Below are 24,215 nucleotides of genomic sequence, written 5' to 3' on the forward strand. Positions count from 1 at the left end.
GTGTGCAACCCCAAAATAAATTAGGCAGAACTAGAGGATTTTCAGCCTTTCCTCCTCACACTTGCAAGAATGGAATATACATCATGCTTCTAAAATGGTATAAAAGCAAGTCTGAAAACAGTATCTCTATAAAGAACAAGCTTTATATTCACCACTGGCTTGCCTCCTAGTTAATTACAAATTTTGCTTTATCGTTATTTACTAACGGGAAGCTGAGACCCAGCTTCACTTTTTTCTTTTTAGAAATATTTAGCTACCATATTAGAAACCCTGATCTGGAAACTTCCATAACTTTATCCTTGAGCCATCAGGAATGGAACCATAGCAAAAGAGACCATATTGGACAGTTTAAGCCTCCACTTCAGCACAGCTATCCTCTATTAGCTATGAGAGAGAACTGAAAACACGAGCTTTTTAACAAGATAGGTTATAAAAACTATACAAGTAGAAGCCAAAAATAAAGGGCTTTGAAAAAAATTCAGCAAACAGTATCTTGTGTTGACCCAGGGGAAGTATTTTTCACTCACCTCTATAATTTAAGGGACAATTATTGTCCTCAGTACACAGCCTGATTAAGGGGTTCTCCAAAGGAATGAGAAGAGAGAAAAGAATCTTCTCCCAAACCACACAGACAATCCCTTTGGCTATTGTTGCAGTAGCACTTATGGCAGGTGCACCATCCCCCATTCAACTCAGCACACAATATTGCACACCTTCTGCACAGTTCCCCAAAGTCATGCTCCGTCTTTCCCCACAACTGAATTACACCAGCTCCCCTTATCCAGGGTCATCCAAGGAAAGGGAGGATTTGTGCTTAAGTCCATAAATCTACTCTGCTTTGTGTTCCGTAGTGATCAACACAATAGATTAGAAAAATAATGCAGATAACAGTTTGAAGAATTAATGTAAAAACTATCATCATACATTACCCTATGGATTAATTTTTATATTAATGAGCTATGAGCTCAATGAACTGTCTGAGAAAACACTGACTAAAATACTACAAAACTTAACTTCTTAGATCATACTGTATGGTAAATATTTGTAAGTGAATTATATAATCAGCTAATATTTTACCTAAGATTTCAAGAACTGCAGATAAATACTGCACATGCCTTAATTTTTAAAATTTCACTTATCTTTTATGAATAATTCCATCGCTGTTTTTAATTTCTAAAATAAAGTAAAATCTGTTTTAAACTATAGTTTCCTCAATTGCCAAGATATAATCTTTACTCTTTAAACTTACGTGTATAGTATATTCCCAAATCAAGTACATATGTAGTAATCAAGTTGCTTATTGAAGTGTAAAGTGTTATGACTTACGATTACATCTTTTCTGCACAAATCTCAGCTTGCAGGCAGTCCGATATGTTGAAAGTCTGATAACATCAAAATTCTGAGCCCCTATAAATCAAAATGAAAAAACCCTATTTACTTTTCAACCTTTTTTCTTTAACATTCAGTTCACATGGTAAAATATTTCCCTCTAGTACATGATTGCCTGGCACTAGTTAATCAAATCTAAACCTTTGTCATTTTTCAACTGTGAACTCCTCAAGGTATAAAAATTTAGTACGTGCGATGCTTAAGAAATGTAAGAAAAAACACATTATAAACTGATGCAAATTTGGGATAGCTATATTATTTCCAACTGGCAAATTCATACGTATATTATGAAAGTAAGCCTAAGTGACTAATAGTAGAGACTTTCTACTGCCACAAACACTTACTTGTTCATGCCACTTTCGAAAGTTATGAGATTAAAGTAATTTGACTTTACAATACGAGGCAATAGATATATATTTTTTAAATTAGTTAGTTTGTTTTGTCTCTGAAGCTGGCACAATTGGAAAAAATGGTTACTTGGTACCTGTATAGCAACTGTTCTTCCAGATGGATTGTCCATATATACATTCCACTGTCGGTGTATGTGCACCCAGTACACTTGAGTCAGCAGGGGTGCAATGATGAGAAGGACAGGGGACCCAGTCTCTCCCCGCACATTGGCCCCTGACCGCAGGTAGGTGTCATAACAGCAGAGCCCCTTCCCCACTGGCATAATGGAGAGGTGGCCAGGCCAACTCGAAGTGGCATTGTAACCCTGTGTGCCTTATCGCCCATTCTCGCATTTGCAGTCCTTCTGACTCCCATGGGCACCAGGCACCCCAACCCCCAGTCTCCAGGAGGGTGGGAGAATTGGATCCAGGATTTTGGTGCCTACTGGGGAAGTGGAGACAGGAGGATAGAGTCTGGGTCTCCCAGAACTGACTGGCTCCTGGTGTGTATGGTGCTCTCCATCCTGACCACCTCTCTGGATAAAAGCCATGGGCTGGCTGTGGGATGGGGAGATTGCAGGGATGGGTGCAGGAGGACAGCTTGGAGCTGGGTGTGGGGCAATGTTGGGGAAAAGAGTACAGGGCTGGATGTGCAGAGGGAGAGTGTGGGTCTGGGTGCAAAGGCAGCATGAGATAGCTCAGGACTGGGCATAGGGGACAACTGTCAGAGAGCTCAAGGCTGGGTGTGCGGATAGAGGGGGTTGGGAAGGGGTCAGAGTATGCAGCACTAGGAGCAGGGCAACAGAGAGAGAACTCTGGGACCCCTCCCTCACAAAATTCTGGTTCTGCCAGAAATTTTTGGTAGCAGTACTGTTGGAGCAGTGCACATGCCCTGCACCTGTCATGTTTGTAATGGAGAGCTTAAAGGGTGGGACTACCTCAGCCCCTTCATACCAGAAGCTTGGTCACAACTCAAGCAGTGGAGTACGAGGGAGGCTGTGGAATATATATGTGCACAACACATTTTGAAGAACAGTTATTGTACAGATATGCACAATCATTTGAAGGAGGAAAAAAAGTGTTATATACTAGCAGTTCTTATTTCAGGTGGTGGAGTCTACTGGAACAAAGACTATAAAACTGATTCACCGAAGTCTACAACCAACCTGGGATACCTGAGTAACAGTGCAATGTCTCAAAAAGGTATGTACTGATGACCATGTAAGCAGCTTTGCAAACATCCAGGATGGGCACTTTACTGAGAAAGTAGCATAAATAGCTTGAAACCTGGTAGAATGGGCATTTTACTATCACAGGAGTTGTTAGATAAATCATAACAGGTCCTTATACAAAATGAAATCCACTGAGATTCGTTGAGCAGAGCTGTCTTCCCTTTCATTCTTTTGCAAAAGTCATGCTCCAAATTGTCTCATACTACTGATATAAAAAGGACAGAGCTCTGCAAACATCCAGAGAATGAAGCCTCTCCTCATCACTGTGTGAATGTTGTTTCAGGAGGAAAAATTGGCAAGCTGATAGATTGGGTTTAGTGAAAATCCAAAATGATTTTCAACACACTTTGAATGCAGCCCCAAAGAGACTTGTGGAGAATCATGTCAGGTGGGTCCGCCATAAGAGCCTGCAACTCAAACTCTCCAGGCAGATATTATCACCACCAAAGAATCACTACTTTCGCCAATAGGTGGAAGAGAGAACAGGAAGCCATTGGCTCAAAAGGGGGGCCGATAAGCCACAAGAGGAGAACATTGAGATCCAATGCGGAACTGGATCCCAAATAAGTGGATAAACTCTTTGAGAAACTTGACTACCATGGGATGTGAAAAAACCAAGGTATCCTGTATCAGTGGGTGGATAACTGATATGGAGGCCAATGGAACTCAAACTCAGAACTCTTAGTCCATCCTATTTGAAAACATCATAAACTTAAGCCTGAGTAGAAGAGAGCTGATAGGTCACAGCCCAGGCACAGAAACTTTTCCATTTAGTGAGGTAGGTCGATCTCATAGATTTTTGTCTTCTGCTGATCAGGATATTCTGGACTTGCTGATAGCACAATCTTTCCAAGCAGTTTAACCAATGACAATCCACAGCATGAGGTGTAGTGTGTGGGTCGCAATGCAGAACTCTGCTCCGATCTTGAGACTGCAGATCCTTGATCAAAAGAAGCATTCCTGTGGGTTGAATGGAGGGTCCCTGGAGATCAGTGTCCCAGAAGCCCCAGTTTGGCTGAGGCAATATCAGGATAATTGTGTTATGGTCTTGCTTCAGTTCCTGTAAAACTTTGGAAATTAATGAAACTGGAGGAAAAGCATATGGAAATACCTCTGTCCAGTAGAAATGCATCTGTAAGCAAACCTGGACTTAGACTCAACAGAACCGCATGCATTTCTTGTTTAGGCTCATCATGAAAAGGCTCATGGAGGGTGAATCCCCACCCATGAAACATATCATTTGCCTTTTTGAGAGGCTACTTGTGACAGTGAGTTAAGTTTCTGCTCAGGCAATCTGCTAGAGTGTTCCTCACACCTGGTAGGTGAGACATCCTCGATGAGATGATGTTGCAGATGCAGAAATTCCAGACCAATTATTGAAACACTGAACTGATCTCGCTCCACCCTGCTTGTTCAGGTAAAACAGCAATCGTGTTATCTGTTAATACCTGCAATGTGAAACCTTTGATAGAAAGAAGAAACGTCTTGCATGCCCAAAGTATGGCTCAACTCCAAAATGTTTATGCAGAGGGAAGCTTCTTGTGGCTTCCAGAGAGCCTCAGTTTGTATCTCACCTGCATGAACGTCCCACCCCTTAATCAAGGAATCCATTATGAAGGTCATCGTTGGTGCTGGAGCAGAAAAGAAGATTGGAGAGCTTATCCAGGTTCATCCACCAATCAAGGGAGAAGAGCACTCATGCAGGTACATCGATCAATATACCCAGCTGATGCCTGATTAGTAGCAGCAACTGAGGTAAAGTCTTCCATGTTGAGTCATGTAAATCACAGTGCCATACATCCCAAAAGATGTAGGTAGAAGCAAACTGACAATATTGGCTCAGCTTTTATCATAAACTTATGAAGAAATCTAGTCAGAAAGTGGTCTCAAGGTAAGTATGCCATCGCTGTGGTGAAATCAAAGACAGCTTGCACAAATTCGATCCTTTGAACTAGTATCAATGTTAATTTTTCTGCATTTATTTTCACTCCCAACTGTACGAACAATGACTGGATTTGAAGAATATTGTTCTAAGCCTGATCTCTGCATTGACTGCGGATGAGCCAATGTTCCAGGTAAGGAAAAATCTGGATCCCTGAATGTCTTTGGCAGTGGCGGCTACCGACCTAACATTTGGTAAATACCAATGGGGCAGAAGACAGGACAAAAGGGAGTAAGGGTCTACTGGTTGTAAATGACTCACATTACAAATCTCAGGTGTTTCCTGTAGCTCAGATGAATTGTCACATGGAAATAAGCATCCTGCAAAGTGAAGGCAATGTACGATTCTCCAGGGAAGGAATGATAGAAAGCAGGGAGACAATCCTGAACTTTATCTTTTCGATGAAGGTATTCAACTTTCTCAAATCCAGGACAGACCTCAGATCACCTCTCTGCTTGGGAATGAGGAAGTATTAGGAGTAGAACTGCTTTCCCATGTTGTAGAGGGGGTGGGGCGGTACCTCTTCTATGGGAGGAAACAACACCACCTGAAGTAATGCAGTCTCATGAGAGGGATCCCTGAATATGGATCAGTAAGGTTGGTGGAGGTAAGGCTGACTGGAATTCCAGAGCGTAATCTATCTCCACAGTACCCAGAATCAATTTGTTTCTCATTATGGAGTTCCACGTACTGAGGAAAAGGGATGGCAATCCCCAAAGGGAGGGGAAGGATCTAGAAAATCCCAAAGAAGCCACATGCTGTCACAGTTCATGGCAATTGCACCTGTATTCCCCCTCTGTGGCCCACAAAGGGCACTCATACTCTAGGCTCCCAGCTTCTGAGCTATCACTTCTCTTGAGAAGAGACCCACATCTCTTCCTCTCCTGACCAAGATTTTTTCCAGGCAGCCCAGTTCCCTGCCTATGCTGGGAACAGGCCAGCGTCCACACTTTTCTTTCTCTCCTTAAGCCATGGACAAGATAATTGCCAGCAGTTATGTTAGCACACAGCCTTTATAAGCAAGTACATTTATACTTAAGGTGAAAGCATTACAGAGAAAACATTAAAAAAAAATAACCTACACACATGCTCATAAGCTTTCCAGAGATCACTCCTGAACTGCAACAAGGGGTCTGGCAGTAGTCATTTCTTCAAATCCCACCAAAAGGTCTTTCTGTGCTTACAAGTTCATATCACCCTTGGCTCAGAACCAGCCCAACCATGACTACTTCAGTCTTTCCCTTAGAGACCTTGGACCTTTGATCTTCAGATTCTGGGAACAGGTCATGAGCAGACAATGGTAGTCTCCTCAGGGAGTAGCTTCTGGGTTTTTGAATAAGCTTTTGCAAAAGGTTGGATTTTCGCATAACTGAGGTGGGAAATTTGCATTCACCTCCCCCTAGAGAGGTTACATACAATCACAGTCAAAATAATACATAAGCCATTAATTTAATACAATGGAACCCAAACATAGTTACTACACCTCCTGAAAGCATCTGTTTCCTTAGGAGGGTAAAAGGACTTAAAATATCACTTCTTTGAAACTGGAGTATAAAATCCTATGAGGCAGAGAATAGCCTTGGAGTTTTTCAGAGTTTTCATGGCAACTTCAGGTTTTTCTGCAAACAGGCTACAACTTTGAAAAGGCAAGGTCTTTATTGTTGTCTGCAATTCCTTAAGTATCCCTGAGACCTGGAACAACGATGATAGCTGCATAGAAATCCAGTTAGCAATAGACCAGGAAGCTGTATCTGCAGAGTCTACAGCAGCGTGCATGAAGGTTTTTGCTGTCAATCATCCTTCTGCCACAATGGCCTTGAATTAGTATCTGTACTCTTCAAGCAACTTTTCCTCAAATTTGCCTAGGGAATCCCTATTAATAAAAAAATATTTTTATAACAGCGCCTGTTAATTGGATAGTCACATTTATAGACTGTCTGTAGAGTAAGACTTTCTTCCAAACAAGTCCAGTCTTTTTTTTTTAATCTTTGTCCTTAGGCACTGATTTGACCTGGCATTGTTTAGTTTCCTCATTGGCCACAGACACAACCAGGAAACCCAGCACCGGCTATATAAAAAAAACTGTTTGAACCCCTGTTTAAGGTAGCAGAGAAGCTGGGGTTTACCAGAATATCTTGTCTGGATCCAAGAGCACTTCAGAACTACAGTCTGGAGAGTATCCAGGAACTTACGCAAATAGTCTTGCACAACTTCCACTTAAACTCCCAGGGTTGACGCTGCTCTCATCAGCTCCTGGAAAGTCTTGTAATCCTCTGTAATGGAGGAAGACATTTCTGGAGCAATTGCTTAAACTGGTGAGGATGAAGAGTGCTGAAGGAATTGGCGGCTGTGATTGCAGAGCCCTTGGCCATTATCTTTGAAAACTCGTGGCGAACGGGGGAAGTCCCGGATGACTGGAAAAAGGCTAATGTAGTGCCAATCTTTAAAAAAGGGAAGAAGGAGGATCCTGGGAACTACAGGCCAGTCAGCCTCACCTCAGTCCCTGGAAAAATCATGGAGCAGGTCCTCAAAGAATCAATCCTGAAGCACTTACATGAGAGGAAAGTGATCAGGAACAGTCAGCATGGGTTCACCAAGGGAAGGTCATGCCTGACTAATCTAATCGCCTTTTATGATGAGATTACTGGTTCTGTGGATGAAGGGAAAGCAGTGGATGTATTGTTTCTTGACTTTAGCAAAGCTTTTGACACGGTCTCCCACAGTATTCTTGTCAGCAAGTTAAGGAAGTATGGGCTGGATGAATGCACTATAAGGTGGGTAGAAAGCTGGCTAGATTGTCGGGCTCAACGGGTAGTGATCAATGGCTCCATGTCTAGTTGGCAGCCGGTGTCAAGTGGAGTGCCCCAGGGGTCGGTCCTGGGGCCGGTTTTTTTCAATATCTTCATAAATGATCTGGAGGATGGTGTGGATTGCACTCTCAGCAAATTTGCAGATGATACTAAACTGGGAGGAGTGGTAGATACGCTGGAGGGGAGGGATAGGATACAGAAGGACCTAGACAAATTGGAGGATTGGGCCAAAAGAAATCTGATGAGGTTCAATAAGGATAAGTGCAGGGTCCTGCACTTAGGATGGAAGAATCCAATGCACCACTACAGACTAGGGACCGAATGGCTAGGCAGCAGTTCTGCGGAAAAGGACCTAAGGGTGACAGTGGACGAGAAGCTGGATATGAGTCAACAGTGTGCCCTTGTTGCCAAGAAGGCCAATGGCATTTTGGGATGTATAAGTAGGGGCATAGCGAGCAGATCGAGGGACGTGATCGTTCCCCTCTATTCGACACTGGTGAGGCCTCATCTGGAGTACTGTGTCCAGTTTTGGGCCCCACACTACAAGAAGGATGTGGATAAATTGGAGAGAGTCCAGCGAAGGGCAACAAAAATGATTAGGGGTCTAGAGCACATGACTTATGAAGAGAGACTGAGGGAGCTGGGATTGTTTAGTCTGCAGAAGAGAAGAATGAGGGGGGATTTGATAGCTGCTTTCAACTACCTGAAAGGGGGTTCCAAAGAGGATGGCTCTAGACTGTTCTCAATGGTAGCAGATGACAGAACGAGGAGTAATGGTCTCAAGTTGCAATGGGGGAGGTTTAGATTGGATATTAGGAAAAACTTTTTCACTAAGAGAGTGGTGAAACACTGGAATGCGTTACCTAGGGAGGTGGTAGAATCTCCTTCCTTAGAGGTTTTTAAGGTCAGGCTTGACAAAGCCCTGGCTGGGATGATTTAACTGGGAATTGGTCCTGCTTCGAGCAGGGGGTTGGACTAGATGACCTTCTGGGGTCCCTTCCAACCCTGATATTCTATGATTCTATGATTCTATGTGAGTGGGAGGTTCAAAAATATCCTCCATTTCTTCCTTCTCTGATGGATCCAGGCAAGACACTTGGCTCAGTACAGGAGGACGCAGGGTTTCTTTTGTGACAGGAACAGGCACAGGTGAAGGAGGCTTGGGTCTGGAATGGGTGGCAGATACCAACCTTGTGTGATGATGAACACATCAGTGGATCGAATATAAGCAGAGTGCATACTGTGGAGACTAAAGTACTGTATTGGGGTGCCCCATGGAAGGCAATCTGTAGACATGTGCCTTTCGTGTCATAGGCATGTGTTCAAGAAGAATGTCGCTCAAAAGGTGGCCAAGATGACCATCAAGATCTGAAGGGATCTGTCTGGGGAACCCTACTCATCAGATCCAGAGTCCGAAGAAATATAGCAGTCCTCCTGGACCAGAAGTGCAGTACTCTACTAGGTATCAAAGAAGGCCCAGTTAGGGTGTGAGGCCCCCAAAGAAGTATGCAGCAGTACTATGGTCAGCACCAGTGCAGGAGCCAGCACTGAGGTTGGCATCATTGTTGGCACTGCAGCAATAGACCCAGCTTCTCTGGGTCTGGAGAAGTGACGAGTCCAGGAGCAATGGGTACAGCTGGTCCTTTACTGCAATGAACACCTGTGACATGGAAAGCACTGAAATAGATGGAAGCACCTCTACAGATATTGAACAGAAAATCACTAACAAAGTAGGTGCCAGTCTCAACAGCACCATGGGTGTCACTACCGAACTTGACAGCACTGGAGGATAGCATTTCTTGTGCTCTGGTCTCAATTCAGTGCTGAAGAAGTATCTGTGATGTTCGTCCTTGTGCAAAGACTAGGAGCCCGTCTTAGATCTAACTCAGTCTTTTTCCAGTGATCTCTTACGGACCTTTGAAGAAGGTCCTGGAGAAGCAAAACAGCATCTCATTTTCACCATGAACTTTGAATGCTCTTTTGAGATGCAACTAAAGGAGCACTTTTTGTAGAGAAGTACTCAAGCTCTATCAAGAAGCAGTAAACAGGGTCAGAGTAGGCCTGAATCACCTTTACAACAGGAGTTCTCTGGATTTCTTAGTTAAGATAAGGGCCTACATATTGAACATTTGTCCTTGGCCTAAACAAACAAACTCAAAGCCCATTGTTAGAAGGCAACATATCTCTGCAGGAGTCCTGCTGTTTAAAGCCTGGAGACTTCTGCATATTTACAGCAGTGCAAACTCCAGGAAGGCATTAAAATAAGAGATCCTTCTAAGGGATAAAGTACCGCTAAGCTAACACTAATGAACTATTTACAATAAGAATTTAACCACAATAGCTAGCTAGAAAGAAACTATATCTCCAAGAGACACAGGGAGCTCTGATTCTCACCACAGGCCGTGAGAAGGAACTGCGAGGGAGTCATAGCGGCCCCACCCTTTATGCCGTCAACTGCAAGCACAAGGACACATAGGGCACATGCAACTACTCCAACAGTATTGCATGGGCAGGTGTCAGGAGTGTAGGGCCCTTCACTGCCCTGGGCGGAGGACCTGGAGGGGGGTGGGTACATGGGCAGGGGCTACTTTTGCCCCCCCAAGCGGTCGGGGGGACAACAGGCTCCCCTGCCCTGCTCCAGCTTTCATCTTGGCCAGGGGCAGGGCCTTCAGGGGAAGAGGAGGGGCGGGAGCAGGCCCTTGGGAGGAATGGGAGGGGTGTCAGAGCCAAGAGGGAGCAGGGCCTCGGGGGACCCCTCACTTTTTGGAAGGCTCCGATGCCCTTGCCGAGAAGGAACAGGGAGGCCAAGGCTAAGACAAGTCTATTTAGAGGCTTGAGGGGAATGCCAAGAGTAGTTTTTGTTATTTTTAAATCTACTTGTCTAAGCTCTAGGAATGTTTGCCCTGTAGTGCCTCCTGCTGACCTAGTGTAGTGCTGCAGGTACTGCATTCCTCAGTAGTCCTGTAAACGGTGGCCGCCCCAGACAACGCTCCCTTGTGGCCTTGCATGCCTCTACAGGTACACAGCCCTCAGGGTTCAAGAATAAAAACATAAGAACAGCCATACTGGGTCAGACCAAAGGTCCTTCTAGCCCAGTGTCCTGTCTTCCAACAGTGGCCAATGCCAGTTGCTTCACAGGGGGAAAAAACTGCTGTTACTTTGAGTTTTTGGCTAGTTATTCTTCAAATTCTTTTTTGGCCTTCCTAATTATATTTTTACACTTCATTTGCCAGAGTTTATGCTCCTTTTTATTTTCCTATTAGGATTTAACTTCCACTTTTTAAAGGACGCCTCGAAATGCTTCTTTTACTTTGTTGTTTAACGACAGTGGCATTTTTTTTGGTCCTCTTACTGTGTTTTTTTTAATTTGGGGTACACATCACACAAACCGAGAGTCTTTAAATAATATTCCCTTCTCCTGGGGTCCAAATTATTTAGTTCAAACAGCTTCTCCTAAAAACATCTCCCCTTTAAGTTCAGGTGTCTTTCCAGCCCTCCTTCTTGGGATGAGGGGATTTCAGTCCTGGCCTGTAGTCTTGGAGAGGCTAACAGGTAGCAGTCATCCTGCTGCTGCTTGGAGCTCCTCTCTTTTAAGGGAGCTTCGTTCTCCAGGAGCACCTCCCTGCAACTGAGGCATTATGGTCTTATCTGACCAGGTGCTCATCATTCAGTTAACAGCCTAGACGGACTCACTATCCTTGAATTAGCTCATCACAAGTATGAAACATAAGCACATAAGAATGGCCATACTAGGTCATACCAAAGGTACATCTGCACACCGTATTCAAGATGTCAGCATACCATGGATTTATATAGAGGCAATACAATATTTTCTGTCTTATTATCTATCCCCTTCTTAATGATTCCCAACATTCAGTTAGCTTTTTTGATTGCCGCTGCACATTGAGTGGATGTTTTCAGAGAACTAACCATGACTCCAAGATCTCTTTCTTGAGTGGTAACAGCTAATTCAAACCCCATCATTTTATACGTATAGTTGGGATTATGTTTTCCAGTGTACATTACTTTGCATTTATCAACACTGAATTTCATCTGCCATTTTGCTGCCCAGTCACCCATTTTGTGAGATCCCTTTGTAGCTCTTCACAGTCTGCTTTGGACGTATGTCTTATGGGTCCAGATTCCCCTTAAAGGGGCCAGCTCTTTGTTTTGAAGAAACTGCTTCTGTATCACTGCATATTGTTACTGTCCACAAGCTCCCAAAAGAGAACTTTGGCAGGGTCCAAGCTCAGTTGGATCTGCTAGGAGGTAATAGTTGGAATCGGGGAGGTGTAACTCACAGACCCAGATAGCGGTTGGATTGTGAGATCCCACCCCAAAGAGGAGTGGAGGCATAGGCCTGCCATTTGGAAGGAGGGAACTCTGTAGACTGGAAAACAGTTTCAGAAGGGCAGTCTACCCAGGAACCATGATATCTTGGACCCAATGTCTTTTCTCCAGTACCTATAGTCTCACTCTCTGAGATTCCAGCTATAGTACTGTGTATTTGAAGGGTCACATCTAGTGAGCCACTCTGTAGTCTGAGTACTCTGGCCACTAATCCCATCTCTCCTGCAACAACTTTTAACATTTCAAAAACCCTATGCCCTCACACTTCTCCCAAACATGGATTAGGTAAAAGAGAAGATTTATAAATTATGCTGAAGACCTGGACAGGTCTTACATAGGTCTGAAGCAGGAGAAGTTTCAGATAAGACAGCGTGTGAATCACAAAGGCTACAAACATTAATACTTCCCATCAGAGAAGTAGGATTCTAAGCTACAGTGATACAGCATCCAATTCTAGTTCTGGTGGTTCATGTGATCTCAGAATTTAAATCTGCCAATGAACTGAACTAAATACTTCTATTCACAGACTTTTTAAAATACCTGCATTTACCTCATCTTCATTTGGAAGACGACAACTGTTTTGTCGCAGGTCCCTCTCTTTTAATATTTAGGACCTCTAACAGTTGATACTTTTGAAGTCACCCCAGTGAAGATGAGACTAATGAGCGAAGTGAAATGCCTCAAACTGCTTCACTATCCAGAACATTATAAGAACACCACACTCATCAGGACACAGTAAATATAAATAACTAGGATGAGACTACTGTGAACTAGAGAAAAAGCATTTTTGGTGCTGGGTCTTAGGTTGTAACTCACCATGCTAAGAGAGATCAGAACAGATTCTAGTTTGTCTTCAGTACTTGACATAAAGCCCACCTTCTCAGGAAGGCCAAACCACCACCACCAAAACAGAGGTTGCTTCTATTTAAGAAATGTCTAGATACAAGTGACAACCCTAAAAGTTGAGAACAGAACCTACTTATTTGCAATATTATAAACCTTTAAGAAGTTGTGATAGATGCAAGTATATAATAAAATAAAATAATAATAATTTATATTTGGGCAGAATTGGAGACCCCTTGTGCTAGGCATTGCACAAAAAGATGAAAAGGTCTAGCTTATGACAGAACACAAAATTTGAATGTGAAACAGGCAGTAATGAGGAGGAAGAACCAGAGTACTGTTTCTTTTGACAGCTATGATGGGTTTTGGTTTTTAGTTTTAGTAGATTTCTGCCTGTTTTTATCCCATTAAGACTTCTAACTATATCTCAACAGTATTAGGAAGGTTTAACCATAGGTACTGAAAATTTCCCCTCTTCTAGATGGAAGAGATCCCTGTTACACTGGAGATTACATTTCAAACTATGGACCACCAATGCAGTTGCACTTCACTAGTTTAGCACAAATCTCAGGCTGAATGCAGTTTGTGGAAAACAAGGACAAAGCCTAAGGGCATTCAGCTACAAAACAAGCTTAATTTGACAAGAGAAGATTACTTACTTTGTGCAGTAACTGAGGGTGTTACTGATGGGTGTCCCTGTGGGTGCTCTACTTGAGGTGTCGGTGCATCCTGGCACCGGACCCTTATGGTAGCAGTGTCTACACTGGTCACACGTGCACAGTAGTGCAAGTTGGTGCCGAGTCTAGCAGGAACATGACCCAAGCCCTCCAGTTCCTTCTCTACCGCAGAGTCCGAGCAGCGAACTCCAAAGTACGGGGGAAGAAGGTGGGTACAGGTGTACTCACCAGGGGACATATCTCGAAGAACCTCAGTTACTGCACAAGGTGAGTAACCATCTCCTCTTCTTTGAGTGCTGTCCCTGTGCGTGCTCCACTTCAGGTGACTGTAGAACAGTGCCCCTGGGAAGGCAGGAGGGACTTCGGATTCATTTGGGTCATATAGGTAAGTATGGTTAGACCAACTATGGAGTCAGCCCTGGAGTCTTGAGTGATTACATAGTGCTCAGTGAATGTGTGGACAGAGGCCCAAGTGGCCACCCTACAAATCTCTAATATCAGAACATTGTTAAGGAACGCTATCGAGGTAGAAACAGGTCGTGTGGAATGCGCTCCGATGTGCATAGGAGGATTCGTGTTCTGAATACGATAGCACTGTTGAATGAATGCAGAGATCCATTTAGACAATCTCTGAGTAGATATTGCACAGCCTCTCGAACACTTGGTAGTAGAAATGAAAAGTCTAGGAGATTCCTGGAAAGGTTTGGTCCTTTCCAGGTAAAATGCTAATGCTTGTCTGATGTCCAATGTGTGCAAGACGGTCTCTGTTGGAGTCTTGTGAAGCCTGGGATAGAACATAGGAAAATGGATTGGTTGGTTCATATGAAAGGATGATGTTACCTTTGGTATAAATTTTTGGATTGGGTGTAGCGGGACCTTGTCTTTGAAGAATATTGTGTAGGGAGGATCGGCCATGAGCGCCCCGATCTCACTCACCCATCTGGCGGAAGTAATGGTGACCAGAAATACCACTTTCATGGATAAATGCAGCAGGGAACAGGTGACTAAGGGTTCAAATGGTAGTCCAGTGTGGCATTTCAACACCTGATTGAGATCACAGGCTGGGGTAGGTTGGCAAACTTCTGGGTAAACGTTCTGGAGACCCATGAGGAAGTGTTTAGTAATTGAGTGTGCAAAGATCAAGTTGCCGTCAATCTCATGATGGAATGCAGTAATAGTTGTGAGATGGACTTTGAGCTCATTGCTAAATCCGAGCCTTTCAGCTCCAGCAGGTATTCTAACACTAATGGTAGTGGTGCTGTGGAGGCCATCAAGTGTTTTTCTTAACACCAGGAGGAGAATCTCTTCCATTTTTGAAGGTAAGTATTACATGTGGACCTGTATTTAGTAATATGTGTTTAACTTGTTCCGAACAGGTTAGTTCGCCATGATGGAACCATGTAGGAGCCACAACTGTAGGTGGAGTTTCTCCGGATTTGGGTGAAGAGTGTGACCATTGTTCTGAGACAGCAGGTCCGGACGACGAGGGAGAGCTTGAATGGCGCATATCACCATGTGCATCAGGTAAGGGTACCATGCTTATCTGGACCATGTCCTTTGGTCTATTCGTATCTGGTGTATCACATGTGATATAATTGGAATTGGTGGGAAAGCGTACATGAGTTGTGAATCTCATGTGATGAGAAAGGCGTCCCCCAGTGACCGGAGCCCCATCCCCGCTCTCAAGCGCAACATAGCACATTTGCTGTTCATTGGGGATGCAAACAAGTCGATGAGGGGAGTGCCCCACCGGCAAAAAATGGAGAGCAAAACTCTCCCATTCATTTCCCATTCGTGGTCTCAAAAGAAGTACCTGCTTAGCGTGTCGGCCATCACGTTCTGAGAGCCCAGAAGGCAGGAGGCCGAAATGTTTATGTTGCGGTGCATGCACCAGTTCCAGAGTTTCATGGCTTCGGTGCATAGTGAGTGAGATCAAGCACCCCTTTGTCAATCAATGTAAAACATGCAGGCAATGTTGTTGGTCACGATGCGAATGGATTCATTCTTCATGTGCAGTAGGAAGTGTCTGCAGGCATTGCGGACTGCGCGTAGTTCTAGGAGATTGATGAGAAACTGAGTCTCTGCAGGAGACCATTTGCCTTGAACCATGCGCAGGTGCATATGGGTTCCCTAGCCTATCAACAAGGCATTCGTCGTGATTACTATTGATGGGGGTTCCTGTTGGAACAGGATACCCATGCATACATTTTCTGGTATGTATGCATGTGTCATTTTTGTATTCAAAGTTATGCATACATTTTCTTTGTGGAAATGTCTGCACCCTCTTCCTCAGTCTTTTAGAGGAAGGCATGTATCTGTCATGGAGTACCGAGCGATGCTCTGCAACTACTCCATACGAAGCCAGTCAGAAATCTGTGGAAGCCTCCTCTCCCCAGGGCAAGAAGCTTACACAACTTCGACCTTCCTGGGACTGACCTCGGAGCATTCAGCATCCCCATCCACACAGTGCACTTTCCACAGCGAGTCTGCACAGGCAGGGCTCCTGGGGAAGCCAGTGGGTCCTGCACCCCAATTCCGCAGTCAGACGTCACTCTCAGCCAGCCAGTAAAACAGAAGGTTTATTAGACGACAGGAACATGGTCTAAAACAGAGCTTGTAGGTACAGAGAACAGGACCCCTCAGTTAGGTCCATCCTGAGGGGCAGGGAGGCCAGAGCCCAATCTGAGCCTCCCTCCATTTCCCCAGCCAGCTCCAAACTGAAACTCTCCAGCCCCTCCTCTCCTTTGTCTCTTTCCCGGGCCAGGAGGCCACCTGATCTCTTTTTTTCTCCAACACCTTCAGTTGGCACCTTTGCAGAGGAGGGGCCCAGGCCATCAGTTGCTAGGAGACAGGGTGTCAGCCATTCTTTGTGCAGACACCATCACACTGGCCCCCTAGGGCTCTGCCACAATCACACACCCTTATCCCACCACCAGGATACTTAACTGCATAGGGGAAACTGAGGCACCCACACAGTATTCAGAGAAAACATAAGAACATTCCCACTTCATCACAGTATCATTTTCAAGTGGAGATCTCGGTCACACTGGGTCTCGCTTTCAGATTACTGCAGTGGGCGCATTTTGTGAGATGTGTGTTTCCCCAAGACATCAGACACACAAACAGTGTCTGTCTGAAACGGACATTGCTTCATAGCAAGAGCCGCACTGCATAAAGCCTGGGGAGCCAGGCATCTCTGACAGTTAACTGACCCTGGTGTGGAGAGGGTAAACTGAGAAAGCAAACTTTTTTTTGTCCTTAAAACTATCACCAACACTAGCTATAACTTTTAAAAGACTAACTATTTACACTGATATGTTTTTTTAAAGGTTTGGTGAGAGTAACGAACACTGCCCCTGAGCTCCATCTTCAGCCGAGGACAACTGAGAAGGAACTGGAGGGCTCGGGTTATGCGCACGCTAGGCCCAGCACCGACGGCACTGCGAGATGCTTATGGCGCACGCACAGCCCGCACAGAGACTGCTATCACAAATCTCCAATCGATGGTGCCAGGATGTACCAACACCTGAAGTGGAGCACCGACAGGGACAGCACTCGAAGAACTATGAATCATAGGGTCAGAAGGGACCACAAGGGTCATCGAGTCTAACCCTCTGTCAAGATGCAGGATTTATTGAGTCTAAACCACCCAAGACAGATGGCTATCCAACCTCCTTTTGAAAACCTCCAGTAAAAAAAGCTTCCCTAACCTCCCTGTCACAGGGCACACCACTCACTGCTGGACTGGCACCTCCTTCTGGTGCTCTGGGGATTAGCTCAAGGCCAATACCCCCCATTCGCAATTTGCACACTGTCACTGTCTCTGCTGTCCACCTGTGGCCCCTCTCGCAGCCTCTTTGTGGCTGAGCCCTCCGGCCATGTCACGGTCTGTGTTCCCTCCCTTCCAAGGGAGGTTTAGCTCAGCAGTCTTAGGCAGTCTTCCCACTCACTGCCTCAGTGCCACTCACCCAGTGGCTGGTAAGGAAACCTGGGCCAGCCCAGGGACGCTCAATCAGCAGTCTGCACTTTCTCTTTCTGACGTCACTGCTCTATCCCTGGGCTGCTTCCTACTACAGGTTCCCTTTTTCTTCCTAGGCCTACCAGTTCCCTAAGGCCTCCTCGCTCTTCCCAGGGAGTGACTGAGGTCTGCAGCCTCCACTCACTCCTCCCTTTCTCCTGGGAGTGTCTTCCTTTTCCCAGCAGCCTCGTTTCCTTTCAGCTCCTCATCTTTATATGCCCTGCCTATTCCTGCAGCTGAGCCTCCATAATCAGCTGCCTAGTGGGCTAAATTGGCCCATCTGGCCTGCTTTAAACCCTGCAGGGTGAGTGTGGGGTACTCACCCTATCACACTCCCAAAGCAGTCTGTTCCATTTTCTGACTGTTCTTACAGTTAGGAAGTTTTTCCTGAGATTTAATCTAAATGAAGTCTGACCACTCGTCAGGAAATACTGCAAACCCTTCCCACTTTGATGGAACTTGTCCACTATACATTATGGTTACTTACCCTGAAGTAACTATGGTTCTTCAAGATGTAAGTCAGTGTGGATCCCACTGTAGGTTTGCACGAGCCTTGTGCACATAAGGGCAGAATTTCTTTAACAGTAGTGCCTGCTGGGACTACGCATGCAACCGGCGTCAGTCTGGCACAAAGAAGGGTCACTCCAAACAGAAAAATAGAGGCTTCAGACAGAGCTCAGTGTCCTCTGATAAGGACTGAATGCAAATCTTCCAGAGATAAATCACCATACCCTGGACGCCATCAAGGACTGGGGAGAAGGAGTGTCCTGCTGTGCAAAAGTCTCTGCCAGCACAGATTGCACCTCTGGCTCCTCAGCGTCCATGCCAAACATGGGAACTTCTATTTTACCTCAGTCTTTTCTTGGCTTGGTATTTCAGGCTGCCTGAGATGGTAGGATGGTCTCAGTGGCTTCGATTGGGGTTGAGGATGGTACAGCTTGAAGGAACAGTGTAAATCCCCAGGAGGATAAAGGGTGGCCTTTGAGCCTTTAAGCAAGTGTAGAGCACCATATAGCTAGTCCTCAATCATGGCCTGTACCTCTCTCAGGAAACCTGATGCTTGAAGACAACACTTTGCACATTGTCACCATGGTGGCCACAGACTTTGCAGCAATGTATAAGCCATCTATCTCAACCTGTAAAGACATCTTTTCAATCCTCTGAATAGCTTTCAGACAGGCTCCTGTTGGACCTGCTAGGTGACAGCTGGCACCCACAAATGTGTAACTCAAAGTTGGAGAGTGACTGGATTGCCAGCTGATTGATGTTGGGGTCATCTTCAATGCCAAGTCCTTTCCAGGTGCCATCTTGTCTCACCTGGTCTTCGGTGTTGCTTGTCTGCTATATGGGGTTTGGATTAAGCTGACTTGGCCACTAGCAGGATCTTGGAGCTCATCCTTAGGATCCAAGGATGATGAGATATTCATGATTTGTTCCAGAAGGTGGCATTTCAGCCTCACATCTTGCAACTCCAGCATCATAGTGGAGAATTTCAGGCACACTGAGCATCTGCTCAGTAACTGCTATTCTCCTGGACATAAGAGGCACCCATTGTATCTATTTTAAGGCTATTAGTCTATCATAGCATGCACAGGGCCCAAAGCCTGAAGGTTCGGTCCACCACTTTAAGGAGCCTTGTCCAAGGGAGTGGGGAGGGGGGTCACCTATTAGTACTCTGTCCAGATGGGTCAAAGTCAAAGTGGTTGAACAATCAATGTAATCAGAAGAGTTCTGAAGATATTTAGAGGATTTGTCAGAAGATTTAGCCATAGCTAAGAGCTAGTGGGTCAGACTCACCAGGTTCTGCCTTGCTGCCACAGGCAGTAAGAGGGAACTGTGGGAACCTTCAGCCCTTTAAGCCCTTGTACAGAATCTCAAGGCGGCAAAGGGCACATGCACAACCCCCATGGACATTCCTGAAGGACACGCACCCCTATAATGAGATCCATACTGACATCTTCAAGGAGCCATTAGAATTACATTCAAACCACAGGCCACCATCCCACCAAGTCCACTCCCTGAACAAAAACTTCTCTCTCACAAGCAGAGATTTTTAATAATCCAAAAAGGGATAAAAGTCAGTAACTCCAAGAAATCCCCTAGGGACTTCGATATACTGGCAAATTATTTTACATTTCTCTCAACCCAGAACATCTTTGCAGACATGAGGTGCAGTACAACATTGCCATTCATTCCTGTCAATGGCTTGTTCCTCCATTAAATCCAGCCTGGTCACATCCCTGCATTCAATGTCCTACCATCTAGTCAGTGGTCAGCCTCCAGGTCAAACTGACCTTGGTTGTGCTTACATTGTTTTCTTTGGCATCCTATCATGTTTGTCTTCTGCAGTGACCCCACGATCATACTCTTCATTTTTTTGAAGAGCTTATCTCCACTGTGTCCAGCCTTCTGATGTCTGTTTCCCTTAATACAGCTGCTTCCAGATCACAGAATAATAGTTAACAGACTGGTTTGATAAGTTTTCACCTTGGTACCAAATTTAATGTTTTTATCAGTCCATAATTTCATTAATTTTTGTGTAGCACTTGCAGCTAAGGCACATCTCCTTTTAACCTCATCTACATCAGCACTTATCAAGCTTCTTAAGTACACAAGATTCTACTTGTTCTGTGACTTCACAGAGGCTACACTTCAAAACCTCATCTATTATCCCTTTTCCAAGATGCAACTATTTTGTCTTCTTGGCATTTATTGTAAGTCCAAGTTGACTACAGGAATTTTCCAAGCAAAGAGTATCATAAATTTAAACACATCTGTCAGTTACGTGTCATCTATATACACTAAGAATCTTAAATATAGATCATCCAATGTTATGCCATCCAACTTGCCTAACGTATTAATGTCCAGTTTAAGAACAGGATGAAAAGTGATGGCTATTCCATGCCACTTTGTCTTATACCAAACTTTGACTTGAAACAATTGTTTAACTTCCCACCAATTCTGACAGCACTGCAAGAGTCTTTTTACACAGCTTTTATAATTCCAATTATCTTACCTGGAACACCATATGATTTTGCTACTTTCAATAATGCTTCCCTCCAAATCAAATCCCCTCATGTTGGGATACTACAACATAGAGAAAAGGAGTAATTGTGGCACCTTAGAGACGAACAAATTTATTTGAGCATAAGCTTTCATGAGCTGCAGCTCACTTCATCAGATGCATGTAGTGGAAAATACAGTGGGGAGATTTTATATACACAGAGAACATTAAACAATGCGTGTTACCATATAGACTGTAACAAGAGTGATCAGGTAAGGTGAGCTATTACCAGCAGGAGAGTGCGGGGGCGGGGGGAACCTTTTGTAGTGATAATCAAGGTGGGCCATTTCCAGCAGCTGACAAGAACGTGTGAGGAACGGGGCCGGGGGGGGGAGTGAAATAAACATGGGGAAATAGTTTTACTTTGTGTAATGACACATCCACTCCCAGTCTTTATTCAAGCCTAAGTTAATTGTATCCAGTTTGCAAATTAATTCCAATTCAGCAGTCTCTCGTTGCAGTCTGGTTTTAAAGTTTTTTTGTTGAAGAATTGCCACTTTTAGGTCTGTAATCGAGTGACCAAAGAGACTGAAGTGTTCTCCGACTAGTTTTTGAATGTTATAATTCTTGACGTCTGATTTGTGTCCATTTATTCTTTTATGTAGAGACTGTCCAGTTTGGCCAATGTACATGGCAGAGGAGCATTGCTGGCACATAGAATCATAGAATATCAGGGTTGGAAGGGACCTCAGGAGATCATCTAGTCCGACCCCCTGCTCAAAGCAGGACCAAGCCCCAACTAAATCATCCCGGCTTTGTCAAGCCTGACCTTAAAAACTTCCACCATCTCCCTAGGTAACACATTCCAGTGTTTCACCACCCTCCTAGTGAAAAAGTTTTTCTTAATATCCAACCTAAACCTCCCCCACTGCAACTTGAGACCATTACTCCTCATTCTGTCATCTGCTACCACTGAGAACAGTCTAGATTCATCCTCTTTGGAACCCCCTTTCAGGTAGTTGAAAGCAGCTATCAAATCCCCCCTCATTCTTCTCTTCTGCAGACTAAACAATCCCAGTTCCCTCAGCCTCTCCTCATAAGTCACGTGTTCCAGCCCTGCTAGGAAGCCCAACAGGAAAACCTCATCTACTTGGCCAGGTAAGTCAGTCTGGTTAAGGGCTTCCTACTCCCTAGGAGAACCCGTTGGACTGCATCCAAATGGTCCATTTCTCTGGGTTTAGCCATGCAGCATCCATGCTGAGAGGTGGAGGGATGTGAGGTTGGGGTGCAAGAGACAACTGTGGTCCTGTGACAGCAGGGCCGGTTGGTTGGGCAGGGGCCAGGGAGGGGCCGCTGCCCAACTCATGAGCATGCGGAACCAGTGTTGGTGAGGCCACACCGGAGCGATCATGATAACCTGAGCTTTGTCTCTCTTGATCTCTCTCAGTACCTTGTTGATGAGCGCAATTGGCAGGAACGCATACATCAGGCCCCCCGACCATGACAGAAGGAAGGTGTCGGAGAAGGAGCCCCTGCTCCTATCTTGCCAAGAACAGAACTGATGGCACTTCCTGTTCTGTCTGGTGGCGAACAGGTCCACTTGGGGAGTTCCCCACCTCTGGAAGATCACGCAGGCTACCTCCAGGTGGAGTGACCACTCGTAGTGAGAGGAGGAGTCCCCGCTGAGCTAGTCTGCCAGTGTATTCTCAATCCTGGGAAGGTGACACACTTCCAGGTAGACTTCATGGCTGATGCAGAAGTCCCATAGATGGAGTTCCTCTGGACAGAGAGCCGACAAGTGCGTTCCCCCTTGCCTGTTGATGTAGAACATCAAAGCTGTATTGTCCGTCAGGACTCGCACCACCTTGCCCGACAGGTGGGGCAGGAAGACTCGGCATGCTAGCCGGACCGCTCTGACCTCTTTGACATTTATGTGCAACTTCACCTCCTCTGGGGACCACATTCCCTGTGTCTGGAGGTCTCTGAGATGCGCCCCCCCAGCCGAGGTCTGAGGCGTCTGATGCCAACTCTCCAGAGAGTGAGGCGGGTTGTCGAACAGGACCCGCTCCAGGACTTACCTGCAGTCGGTCCACCATCGCAGCAAGGTAAGTATCGCCGGGAGAATGGTAACAATCTTTTCCAGGGGGTCCCAGAACAGGGAATAGACCGTCCCCAGCCACTGCTGCATGGGCCACCTCCGGAGCCTGGCATGGCAGACAATGTAAGTGCACACTTTCATGTGATCCAGAAGACCCTGGCTGTAGTCGGGGGGAATGTGGAGACTTCCGCGATGAGGTCTGTCAATGTGTGGAACCTTTCCAGCAGCAGGAATGCTCCGGCGCAGGTGGAGTCGAGGACCGCTCCGATTAACTCTATCCTCTACACTGGCACTAACATCGACTTTTTGTCATTCACAAGGAGGTCCAGGGAGCAGCACGTGGCTTGAAGAACCACAACATCCCTTTAGACTTGAGACCTGGAGCTGCCCTTGACTAGCCAGTCGTCAAGGTATAGGTAGATCTGGATATCCCTGCCTGAGGTAAGCAGCTACCACCAACATGCACTTTGTAAGCACTCTCGGTGCTGTCTCCAGGCTGAACGGGAGGACAGCAAACTGGTAGTGGCTGGGGCACACCGTAAACCAGAGGAAGCGTCTATGTCCTTGAAAGGTTTCAGAGTAGCAGCCGTGTTAGTCTGTATTCACAAAAAGAAAAGCAGTACTCGTGGCACCTTAGAGACTAACCAATTTATTTGAGCAAAAGCTTATGCTCAAATAAATTGGTTAGTCTCTAAGGTGCCACGAGTACTCCTTTTCTTTTTATGTCCTTGAAAGATCGCTATATGGAAGTATGCATCCTTCAAGTCGAGGGTGGCATAGCAGTCTCCCAGATCCAGGGACGGGATGATAGAAGCCAGGTAGAACATGAGGAATTTTAGCTTCTTTAGGTACTTGTTGAGGTCTCGCAGGTCCAGGATGGGCCATAGACCTCTCTTGGCGTTTGGGATTAAAAAGTACCAGGAATAAAACTCCTTGTTGCTGTATTCAAGAGGAACTTTTTCCACTGCACCCAGCTGTAGTAACCCCTTTACCTCCTGCGCGAGGAGACTCTCATGAGAAGAGTCCCTGAAGAGGCATGGGGAAGGTGGGTGGGAAGCTGGGGTAGAAAGGAACTGGAGGGTATAACCCTGCTCCACCGTGCTGAGGACCCAGCAGTCTGAAGTTATAGCTGTCCAAGCAGAGAGGAAAAGGAGAAGGCGGTTGGAGAACCCTGGAAAAGATGGATCAGAGGAATAGTCTGGTAGGTCACCCACGGGTGCACCCTCAAAATGACCATTTGGCCCTTTGCTTGTTACATGTCGAGCCTGGCTGGGCAGAGGTTGGAGGTAGGTGGCGCTTGTAGCCCTTGGCTCGTTTGTGGGGCTGGTCCAGCCAAGGCCGGCTCCCCTAGCCTGAGGCTGCTGCGGTTTGAACTGCTTATGCAGTGGGGCTGGGAAGTAGTGAACCAGGTTTTTCAGGGTGGTGCAAGAGCCCTTGAGGCCACACAACTGTTTGCTCTGCAA

The 24,215-nt window shown here is 45.6% G+C and overlaps 1 protein-coding gene across 12 annotated transcripts in view; it reads right to left on the reverse strand.

Moving 5' to 3' along the window:
• Positions 1-24,215, reverse strand: part of DTNB (dystrobrevin beta) — a 383,895-nt gene that overhangs the window by 328,438 nt on the left and 31,242 nt on the right. For all 12 annotated transcript variants that reach the window (XM_074947300.1, XM_074947299.1, XM_074947308.1 and 9 more), the window contains one exon: positions 1,327-1,407. In XM_074947300.1, the coding sequence (XP_074803401.1) occupies positions 1,327-1,407 (81 nt within the window). The remainder of the gene's footprint in view (positions 1-1,326; positions 1,408-24,215) is intronic.

This window comes from Natator depressus, chromosome 3 (assembly GCF_965152275.1).
Source record: "Natator depressus isolate rNatDep1 chromosome 3, rNatDep2.hap1, whole genome shotgun sequence".
Classification (NCBI taxonomy): domain Eukaryota; kingdom Metazoa; phylum Chordata; order Testudines; family Cheloniidae; genus Natator; species Natator depressus.